At 38.4% G+C, this 12,220-nt stretch overlaps 1 protein-coding gene across 1 annotated transcript in view; it reads right to left on the bottom strand.

Annotated features, from left to right (window-relative positions):
* Nucleotides 1-251: 251 nt before the first annotated feature.
* LOC126273021 (uncharacterized) overlaps nt 252-12,220 on the bottom strand; it is a 48,944-nt gene continuing 36,975 nt past the window's right edge. The window contains exon 2 of the mRNA XM_049976398.1: nt 252-625. Within this exon, the coding sequence (XP_049832355.1) occupies nt 484-625 (142 nt within the window). The 3' untranslated portion in view covers nt 252-483. The remainder of the gene's footprint in view (nt 626-12,220) is intronic.

Here is a 12,220-nt window from a genome sequence, read left to right as displayed (position 1 = left end):
ATCCAGCTATTAAGGTAGATGTTGTTAAATGAATAATTATATTTATTCAGCAGAGCTATTTTCATATTGCCTTACTCTTGTGTGTCATGCTGAATAAGTATAAAAAATACATAATTAATCTGCAAAGGACTTTAAAGGAGTATTAAACACAACAAATGTCAAACTGACATATGTCAAAATGATAGCTGAACAGATGTACAACTGTTTCACATCTCAGTTGCTAAGTAATTTAAGTTTGACATATTATGCTCACTCCATATGTTACTTAAAATATTAGTTAAGTCAGTTACAAAGACAGTTTTTAGTAAAAACTTCAGTTTCAGTTCACCCAACAGAACTTCTTCTGGGCAAAATATTGCTGTGTTTGATGTACAGAAAAGTTAAAACATGCACAATTTTAATTTCTGTTGTTGTTCTTTTAATTTGTTAATAAACCACAAGTGGAAAAAATCAAGAAAGACTACTTGTCTGAGGTTTTCTTTATCATACTAATCTTTTTCTTTTACATGGACAGTCCTTTGTGGAATATTCTTCTTCAACTTCATTGAACAGCTCAGAGAGCAGTATCAACAATGTCGCTGTGCTGCCCTCTGATGCTTGTTTCGAAGGTATGGAACGGTGTTTCCTGCAAAAATTAAGCACAGTTTTAAGATCAGTTACAGCTGAGAAATACAGGAAGCTACCTATTGTAGAACAATACTTTATAAAAGTGGCTATTGCAAATACATACTCTAGAGCGGTAGGCATACTAATGAATTGGATGAAACTGCAACAATCAATATGGTGGCTGTGTCAACAGAGGAGACAATAAATAAAAATGTTTCTCCAAAAATTATGTTGTAGGACTAATTCTGTTAGCATTTGATGTTAACATATGCTGGTTTTATATACAGCTAATAAATCTCTGTGAATGAAAGCCTTCATAGAAAAAGTTTCATGACTTAGTTATAAAAACACTCAGTAGCCAAGCAATGTGATTCCAGCTGAATGAGCTTGTAATGTCTCTTAGCAAAAGACATCTAATATGTGGTAAAAAACAGAAAAGGAGAAAAGAATAATTGAACTGCATGATTGTAATTGTGCGGACAAAGATTGTGTGAACTTTATGTAATAAAGAGAAAGCATTATGTGTCATGTTTTGTTCTTGTATAGAATTATTTACTGATGTTTTAAAATAATATCTGTGTCGGTGAGTACTGAAACTGCCACAGACGATACTTATTAAATATCAAACAGAGAAGAGAATGTGTGACTAGTATAAATAGTAAAGAACGAACATTAATTTCTGTCATCTCCTTGTAGCTACGTGAGTAGGAAGAGCCTGTGGCATTATATTGTACTCTTGTGTAACATTCTTTTGTCAAGATTGAGAGAGGAAAGCCATTAGACATTGATTTGGAATGGTGTGTAATAACTTAATCTGTTTAAATGTTTTGAATAGAGTTACTTAGTGAAAACTTGCATTTGTAATAAGCTTGCCTGGCATTTTATCCCATCCCGTTAAGACATTTTCAGTTATTTAAATATCATTCATGGTGCAGAGCTGTGCTACGATCTAACGAGCTGCTGTTGCAGCACATTCAAACTGCATTAAATGAAACCAATCGTACTGCAAAGAAGCGGACAGGTAATAGTGAGCTAAAATTATTTCTTTCAGCTTCTGGAATTGCAGAGCAGAGCAGCAGATTTTATGATGTGTTTTACAGGTTGACTTGGGCTGCTGATATTATATCATTAAAAGTGCAAAAAGATAATTTACCTTCAGAACATAAAAGAAATATTGCTGTGCGTAGTTCCGGTCTGGCAAACCTTATAGTAAAATTTTATTTTTCTGTGATAATAGTCTCATGTTTTCGTGTTAGTTGTGGTACTTATTGGTGTTTTACTGTTAACAAAAATCCACTGCAAAATTTTGATGTTGAACAAACATTGCATACTGTAACGTCAGTATTGATAATGAAATAATTTTCAGTGACCTTATCAATAACTGTAAAGTCAGGAAGATATGTTGAACTTTATGGTGAGTTACAGTAACAAAAAAAATGTTCCTTTAATAGAAAGCCAGATCCAGAACAATAAGAACATAATATATTTTGTTTTGTTGAAAATTAATGATCCAAAGAAAGTCACAGCACAGCATCACTAAAAGGTATTTCAGGGCTCTTTTCGTAGCAACATATTTTATCTCGTATATTAGTTGTTACGCGAGTAATAGTAAAAACCTTCATAGAAAAAGTTTCATGACCAAGTTATAAAAACACTCAGTAGAAAAACAACGTAATTCCAGCTGAATGAGCTGAATCTGAACGTTGTAAAAACCCAAATAATTCAGAATTTACAATCATAATGCTGAAAACTAAAACATCATAAAAATTAAGACAGAGCAAAAATGGATTCTGTTAAGGTAATGGATCAGAATGAAGCTAAGAATTTAGATTGGAAAACATGTATAAAGGATCTGAGCATCTAGCAATAAATTATAACAATGAAAACGGTCAATTTTTCCTAAAAAAATGTAATAGGATAGGTAAAAAAATCTACTTGTTGAACACACAGATAAAAGAAGGTTATAACTAGTCAAGCTTTTGGAGCCAGTGGCTCCTTCTTCAGGCAGAAGGGCTGAAGGGGAAGGAAGAAGGGTGAAGGACAAGGACTGAAGAGGTCTAGGAAAAGGGGTAGATTTTGGGAAAGTCACCCAAAACTGTGGGTCAGGGGAGACTTATTGCACAGGATGAGAAGGAAAGACTGACTGTTGGGACTATATTGGATGAGATTTGAAAACATGAGACCTAAAGGATGCAAGAAATGGTAATACACAAGACAGAGATCATTGCTTAAACATGGTGCATGAGTTGTTAAGAGTGAAAACTTAAGTGCATTGTACATAACACAGGTGGGAGGGGGATGCTGAAAAATAGACAAGTAAGACAATGAAAGATGTAGAAACCTAAAACAGTGTGAAGAGAAGAGTAGTTACTGTGAAGAAATGCTGAGAGAGAAGAAATTAGTGTAAATTAATGCCATGTGGGTGGCGAGAAACAAGGATATGTTGCAGTGCTAGTTCCCACCTGTTGAGTTCTGAGAAACTGGTATCTGGGGGAAGAACCCAGATGGCGTGTGTGGTGAAATGGGCACCAAGTTCGTGATTGTCATGTTGTAGAGCATGCTCTGCAATAGGATACCGCGGGTTGCTGGTATACACCTTTTGCCTATGGCCGTTCATCCTAGTCGATAATTTGGTGGTAGTCATGACACATATTATTTCACAGGTGGTTCTCCCTTTGATATTATATGTTTTTCCAGTTACAGGGCTGGTATAGGTGCTGGTAGGAGGGTGCATAGAGCAAGTCTTGCAGTGGGGATGATCACAGAGGTAGGTGCCAAAGGGTAGGGAGATGGGTGCAGAAGTAGCATAGGGTCTGACAAGAAAATTTCAGAGATTATGAGGGTGACAAAAAGCTATTCTAGGTGTGGTGGGCAAAATTTCAGAGACAATGGATCTCATTTCATGACATGATAAGACATCCTGTGAAATGTTGCTGTATGCCTTCTGTGAAAACTACCTAGAACAGATAGTTATGAACCCCACTCAAGATAGAAATGTATTGGATCTAACAGCAACAAATAGACCTGACCTCTTTGGGGATGTACACATCAAAACTGGTATCAGTGATCATAACATGGTTGTGGCAACAATGTTACCAAAGTACAAAGGTCAGCAAAAACAAGCAGAAAGGTATATACAGGGTGTTTTGGAAGTGATGGTCAATAATTCACACTTGGAAAGTACAGGCAAAAGTAGCTGAGCAGCTCCAATAAATGTGGGTCTGCAAATCAACTGTTGCTGAAGTATCAAAAAAAATTTGAGTAAATATTGTGGTACCTCTGGGTATCACAATATTTCCGTTGGTATCTCAAGGTTTGGGATTGGCTATCTGTTTGTTTACACATGCGCAGTTACTTCTCTTTCCCTCTCCATGCACTGTGCCATACTGACCTCTCAATCAATTATGAACATTAATGCACCTTGGACAGAGGTTACACCAGCAGAGAGTATGGTGACAAGAACTCCATGTGTGGCAAAGGGAATGGCAGTGCCCTTGAAGGTGCACTATTCTATGAAGAAGCTTTTCCTCTCTGCAGGCAGCCTGACAGGCATACATTTTGCTGGTTACATCAGTACCTTAGAGAAACTAGGAGATTTGCACACTGTGTGTGAGAAGGTTGACCCAGATCCATAGCACCAAGTGTTAAGGAAAGGTTGTTATGCATTGTACACAAATGTCCGAGTACTTCAGCAAGGACGATTGCTATCCAAGAATGTGTCCTGAGTCATACCAGTGAGTGGTGGATTTTACATCAGTAAGTACTGCATAATAGGTGTAAAATGAAGCGTAGGACTAGAGACAGTGTGATTATGAATAAAATGCATTTGGATGTGAAGAGAGCAATGTGTGAGCCCCTCAAGGATTACTGTAGCAGAATACTGACAAGTGATTTTTCACAGAACCCAAAGAAATACAAGTAGCATTCAACAATACAGACTTACCTCCCAGAGAGAATTTCTGGCAATGGGTGCAACAACAGTGTATCCTGAATCCCCTCTTTGAAAGCAGTATTTTGTTCATGGATGAGACTGGATTTACCCATGACAGTAATTTTAAATAACATAATGGTCACATTTGGGCCAATGTTAATTCTAATGCCACACACATATCACTACATCAGCAATCTCATTCATTGAACATCTGGGCAGGACTGCTCGGAGACCACATAACTGGACTACACTTCCTATCACAGAGAATAACTGGACAGCAGTAAATGTGGTTTCTGTGGACTGTACTTCCAGATGTACATGATGATGTCCCACTGAACCAACACTTGAACATGTGGTTCATGCATGATGGTTGTAATGGTACTTGAATTACGTAACCATTACGGCAGCTCACCTGAACCTCTCGATACCAGTAATATTCTACTGTGTTTCTGCAAAGTAGTTGACATATTTCTGAGACAACATTCAGATTTGATTTCATTTGTGATACTTCAATATGTTTATATTGCAATGATATTATTCTTATGTGTATTCTTTCTTCTGTCACTATGATCTTTGACGTACTTGTAACTCTGATTTTTGGGCACGTAAGCAATAATTAGTTAGTTGTTAAAATGTTAGAGAGTTGGACCTTGAAAAAGTCAAGCCTTGGACGTCATGTTGGAAAGATGCATATTGTAGTTGGCTTATAAAATGTGAGGAAGATGTTTTCAAGTTTTGTATTGTGAAGTGATGTTTTGTGTTTATGTGATATTGCAATAAAAACAATTAAAAGGAAGTGTAACTTAATTTTGGAGTGCTGATTACTTTTTTTTTACTTCACTATTGTGCTAAGTTTGAAAGGTTTAATCTCCAAGAATGGTTTGTGAAGCGCATATACAAAACTTTTGAATATAGCATGATAGAACCTAGGCGTCTTTGCATCCGAGCTTGGAATCATAACCACCTAGATTTTCAATGACTGAGCCATGATCTAACGACGAGACCAGCGTGGGAAACACAAAAAGATGAGTGCTGATACACCCTGCATGTTCAGTGAACCAGATAAAAAATCAGTAGGCACTTGAAACTTCAGCACAGTGCAGGAGCATGTAGAGGGACTCCAGCTCAAGTTTATAAAAGAACAGTTGGCCACACATTGCATAGATATGTACTCAATAGAACAGTTCATAATGGGAGGGAACCTCCATGGTATACAGTCACTGTAAAGAAACTTTTAAAAAAAACAGAGGTGTAAAATGAAGCATAGGGCTAGAGATAGAGAAATGACAAATGAAACGCATTTGGCTGTCAAGAGAGCAATACATGAGGCCCTCAATGACTATCATAGCAGATTATTGTCAATCCAAAGACATTAAGGTCATATGGAATGTCTCTTAGTGATATCAAAGTTAGCGTCCAACCTTAGTGAATGAGATAAGAACTGAAATTGAGGGCAGCAAAGCAAAAGCTGAAATGCTTAACTCCATTTTAAAATGTTCCTTTACAAAGGAAAACCCAGGAGAAGTGCCCTAATTTAATCCTTGTATCACTGAAAAGATGAATGAAATTAGTATTAGGGCAGCAAAGCAAAAGCTGAAATGCTTAACTCCATTTTAAAATGTTCCTTTACCAAGGAAAACCCAGGAGTAGTGCCCTAATTTAATCCTTGTATCACTGAAAAGATGAATGAAATTAGTATTAGTGTTGGTGGTGTTGAGAAACAGTTGAAATGGTTAAAACTGAACAAAGACCCAGGGCCCAAAGAAATCTCTTCAGATTTTCTACTGAATTTGTGGCTGAGTTGGCCCATCTTCTAACTATAATCTACCACAGATTCTTTGAACACAAAACTGTGGCCTGTTCTTGGGAAAAGGCATATATCACATCCGTCTACTAGAAGGGTAGTAGAAGTGATCCACAAAATTACCGTCCAGTATCCTTGACATTGGGCATATATTAAGAAAGAATGACGGACTGATAAAAACAGTTTTAGAAGGTTATGTAGAAGGGAAAACGAAGAGAGGAAGGAAGAGATTCCAGATACTGGATGACATGATCGATGGTACTACATACAGCAGTCTTAAGAAGGAAGCAATGGATCGCAGAAAATGGAGATGCAAAGGACCTGCTAATATAGCAGATAACTGACGATGATGATCCTTGACATCAGTTTGTTGTAGAATCTTAGACAGTATTCTGAGCTCAAAGAGGTATCTTGAACAGAATGACCTCCTCAATGCCAACCAGCATGGGTTCCAAAAACATTGATCGCATGAAACATAACTTACACTTTTCTCACATGACATAATGAAAGCTTTGGTTCAAGGTAATCAGGCAGATGCTGTATTTCTTGATTTCCAAAAAGCATTTGACTCAGTACCACACCTATACCCACAGATATTGTCAAAAGTATGATCATATGGGGTATCAAATTAAATTTGTGGCGGCATTGAGGATTTTTTGGTAGCAAGAACGAGAGTAACCATCAGATGTAGAATAACTTCAGTTATGCTCCAGGGATTATTGGATTCTTGATGTTCATGGTGTGTGTTAATAACCTTGCAGACAACATTAATAGCAAAATCAGGCTTTTTGCAGATGATGCAGTTATCTGTAATGAAGTACTATCTGAAAGAAGCTGTATAAATATTCAGTCAGATCTTGATAAGACTTCAAAGTGATGCAGAGATTGGCAACTTGCTTTAAATGTTCAGAAATATAAAATTTTGCAATTCACAAAATGAAAAAATGCAGTATCGTTTGACTATAGTATCAATGCATAACTGATGGCATCAGCCAACTCGAACAAATACCTGGGTGTAACACTTTGCAGGAATATGAAATGGAATGATCACTTACATTCAGTCATGGGTAAAGCAGGTGTTAGACTTTGGTTTATTGGTAGAATACTGTGGAAGTGCAATCAATCTATAGAGGAGATTGCTTACAAATCACTCATGTGGCCATTTATCAAATATTGATCAACTGGGCCCTGAACCAGATAGATCTGACAGGGGATATTGAACATTTACTAACAAGGGAAGCATGAATGGTCACAGGTTTCTTTAATCTGTGGGAGAGTGTCACATAGGTACTGAAGAAACTGAACTGGAAGACTCCTGAAGGTAGGCATAAAATTTCCCAAGGAAGTCTATTACTAAGGCTTCAAGAACTAGCTTTAAATGATTACTCCAGCAATATACAATAATTCCCTATGTATCACTCACATAGTGATTGTCAGGATAAGATTAGAATAATTACTGCACACACAGAGCCATTCAGACAATCATTCCTCCTGAAATCCATACGTGAATGAAACAGGAAGAAAACCTAATAACTGGCACAATGGGATGCACTCTGTGCCATGCACCTCACAGTGGTTTGCAGAGTATAGATGTAAATGTAGATGTAGAATGTGAAAAACACAGATTGCTACCAACCACATAGAGGAGGCATTGAGTCGCAAACTGCACAACTATTGTGACTTAATGTCGCCACTATGTGTTGAGCAGCAATATATCCCTTTAATGTTACTGTAGAATAGATTTCTTGTATTTACTAAGTCTGAATGGCAGGTAGCATAAAAGAGTGGCAACTTTTGAAGGGCATGGTGTTTATGTTTGAAGACTGAAGGGACATGGTATTAAAGAAATTATGAGAAAATGAACAAAGCAAAAATGGTTAGAGTAGAAATACAAAGTTGTAGAATCATGCATGACTGTGGGAAAGACAGATGCTGCATGTATGGAGGTGGGGAGACTTTGTGGAAAGAGAAGCAGCTGTATGATTATCAAGAACTCAGTTGGCAAGCCAGTAGGAAGCAAAGGATAAACTGAAAAGAATATATGTAGAAGGGCTATAGAAATGACATAAACATGAAGACAATATTAGGGAAAGATAAGAGAAGGCATAGGAAGATAAAATGGCCAATGTGACACCACAAGAAGGATTTGACAGAACATTGATAAACATAAGTCAAAACAAGGAACCTGGAGTAGAAGACATTCCCTCAGAACTGAGATCTTTGGGTGATCCAATTACGAGAAAACCATTCCAAAAGGTATGCAGGAATATGAGACCAGCAAAATACCATCAGACTTCCAGAAGAACGTAAAGATCTGCAAGCAAATACTTACTTCAGGAGGCAAAATATGTAGTACTGCCAATAGGCACATTCAAAAGTAAAAGTGACAACACAATTCTAGCCTTTGAAACTGTTAGATCCTTCCCCAGGGAAGAGAGGGGGATGCGTTGGGGGAAGGTTAGAAAGGAAGGGCAGTTCACTCAAATTCCATGATGAGAGGGTCTACCTGTAATGGGATGGAGGATGTAAACAAGTTCAAATAGTTGTAAGTTACAATAGGTGTTGCAGAGATGGAGAAACTTGAACAGAATAGCTTACCATGGAGTGCTGCATAAAACCAGTCTTCAGACCAAGTATCACAACAATAATATATTTTTTTTACAATGTAACAGTATTTACTATTTAAAAACACCTCATTTATCAACATTTTAATGAGGAATGGTACCATCTGTTATTAATGAAGCTGATATTCTATGCTCTCAAAAATAAGAATATTTTTTTCCCCCATTTTGGTCTGTGTAGGCATTTAGCTACACTAAAAATAGTAATATGTTCATGAAATACTCACTATGCCAACCTCTGACCCTCTCATAACAATTTACTATGTTTTGCACCTGGCTGTATATTAAGGGAAGTCATATTACTCTCCACCAGCAGTGTATGCCAAGCAGTCTGTACCCAAAATAACCATACAATCATTTGAACCTCCAGTTTAAGCCTTGTTGCTTTTCTGGGATGAACATTGCAAAATGCTAGAACAGCTTCCACCCTGCATTGAGGCTAACTGTCTTTACCAATTCAGCCAGTTTAAGCCCTGTTGCTTGTTCTGGGATGAACATTGTAAAATGCTAGTACAGCTACTACCCTGCACATGAAGCTAACTGTCTTCACCAGTTCAGCCAGTCATCTGTAGGAACTACGAATGGCCTCTGAACTCAAGTACCAGATGCCACTCATGCCAAAATGTGCCAGAATTTACAGTCAGAAGTGGCCAGATGCCCCACTAGCAACCAGCAGAATCTTCTTCACAACTTCTATGAAACTGCTTAGCAAACATACTGAACAAACACTGGCCTTCCTTCTAGTTATGCCAGTCTTTGACAGGCTCACTTGCCTAACACTAGAACTCCAAATGACCACTTCCATCTTCTGCAAAGAGATTCACATGCCCATCATTGTTTGCCATTCACCCTCAGGTGAGGCTGAACCAACTTGGTCAGAGGTGTTGGAAAGTGCTACATCAGTGATCTCAGGTAATGCTAGTGGCCCCTTGTCCACACTCAGTTATGGGACTGAAATTCTACTGAATATCAATAGCAACTAATTTAATTTAGTTGTATAGCTGTGATACTTACTTTATGAAACTATGATTTAAAGCCAGATAAAACTATATTAATACTAGCAAGATAAATACACAAAAGAGAACTGAAAAAGCACTACTAAACACAGGAAATAGATAAACTGTTACCAACCAATTACTAGCATGTAAAAAACTGACTATACCATTTTCTAGTAACTAACAGTGAAGAGAAAACTGTGAAGATTTCTTTAAATCTTTATAATGTTAATGAGATGAAACAGAAACTCGGATAACAATGGAGTTCTGGATGAAGTTCCAGAAGAGATATATACAGGTAGTTGATTTGTAAGAAAAATAAATGTGATAAAAGTTGATCATGTATAAAAAGAAATGGCAAATCAATTGAGAGGAATTTGCTAACTTGTTTGTAAGACAGCTGTGGAGGAATATGATTCCCAGATTGAATCAATGCTGAATTATTAAACCTCAATTGAAAGGAGAGGAAAAATAAATTTATTAGGTTTCACTCCATGATTTACGTGATATACATTAAAATTATTGCCAATTGCAAGCAAGAAAACCTTGGATTTTAATCAGTAAACTGGCATTAGCTGCAGATGCAGTGCAATCAATGAGCCACTAACAAAATTATAGAACGGGGCAAGGGGAATGAATACCTGATTTTTTGGGTTTTATAGATATTGAGAAAGTATTTAAATCAATCTAATGACACTATAACATGCTATGAAGAGAAAGAAGCAAAGCAGCCTGGAATTACAAGAAACTTAGATTTAATCCCTGCTAACACAAGTTTGTGATACAAAGGCACATGCTATGTGGGAGTAAAACTTTTCAACAAGTTTCAAGATTTTTTTTTTTTGTAATATGGGTCTGAAGCTTCTACAAATTTTTTAAAGCTGAAAGCAAGATGAAATCCTTTAAAAAAGTTTCCACATGATTTAAAATACACACTAAATAAAAATGCATTTTGAAAATCTATTAGAGAATACCTGAAGTACCACTATTTCTATTCAGCTAGTGAATACTTGAACTTCAACATACAAAATTGGTAATTTCTGTAATTTGCAGTATGTATGCCTACATATAACCTTCCCATTACCCACCTGGCCTCAACCTCCGCTAATTTCAAGTTGCCGCCCCTTGTACATCACTTGTCACTCAACAACATCTTTGCCTCTGTACTTCCTTCTTGACTGACATCTCTGCCCAAACTCTTTGCCTTTACATATGTTTGCTGGTGTCTGTATATGTGCCTATAGATAAGTGTATGTGTGTGCGAGTGTATCCCTGTACCTTTTTCCCCCTAAGGTAAGGCTTTCCGCTCCTGGGATTGGAATGACTCCTTACCCTCTCCTGTAAAACCCACATCCTTTCATCTTTCCCTCTCCTTCCCTCTTTCCTGACAAAGCAACCGTGGGTTGCGAAACCTTGATATTTGTGTGTGTGTTTTTTATTGTGTCTATCTACCAGCGGTTTCCTGTTTGGTAAGTCACAGCATCTTTTTTAATATATTTTTCCCATGTGGAATGTTTCTTTCTACACTCCTGGAAATGGAAAAAAGAACACATTGACACCAGTGTGTCAGACCCACCATACTTGCTCCAGACACTTTGAGAGGGCTGTACAAGCAATGATCACACGCACGACACAGCGGACACACCAGGAACCGCGGTGTTGGCCGTCGAATGGCGCTAGCTGCACAGCATTTGTGCACCGCCGCCGTCAGTGTCAGTCAGTTTGCCGTGGCATACGGAGCTCCATCGCAGTCTTTAACACTGGTAGCATGCCGCAACAGTGTCGACGTGAACCATATGTGCAGTTGACGGACTTTGAGCGAGGGCGTATAGTGGGCAAGCGGGAGGCTGGGTGGACGTACCGTCGAATTGCTCAACATGTGGGGTGTGAGGTCTCCACATTACATCGATGTTGTCGCCAGTGGTCAGCGGAAGGTGCACGTGCCCGTTGACCTGGGACCGGACCGCAGCGACGCACGGATGCACGCCAAGACCGTAGGATCCTACGCAGTGCCGTAGGGGACCGCACCACCACTTCCCAGCAAATTAGGGACACTGTTGCTCCTGGGGTATCGGCGAGGACCATTCGCAACTGTCTCCATGAAGCTGGGCTACGGTCCCACACACCGTTAGGCCGTCTTCCGCTCACGCCACAACATTGTGCAGCCCGCCTCCAGTGGTGTCACGACAGGCATGAATGGAGGGACGAATGGAGACGTGTCGTCTTCAGCGATGAGAGTCGCTTCTGCTTTGGTGCCAATGAT

This window comes from Schistocerca gregaria, chromosome 5 (genome assembly GCF_023897955.1).
Source record: "Schistocerca gregaria isolate iqSchGreg1 chromosome 5, iqSchGreg1.2, whole genome shotgun sequence".
Lineage (NCBI taxonomy): Eukaryota > Metazoa > Arthropoda > Insecta > Orthoptera > Acrididae > Schistocerca > Schistocerca gregaria.
Note: the sequence above shows the minus strand (reverse complement) of the source record. Positions and strands in the feature narration are given on the sequence as shown.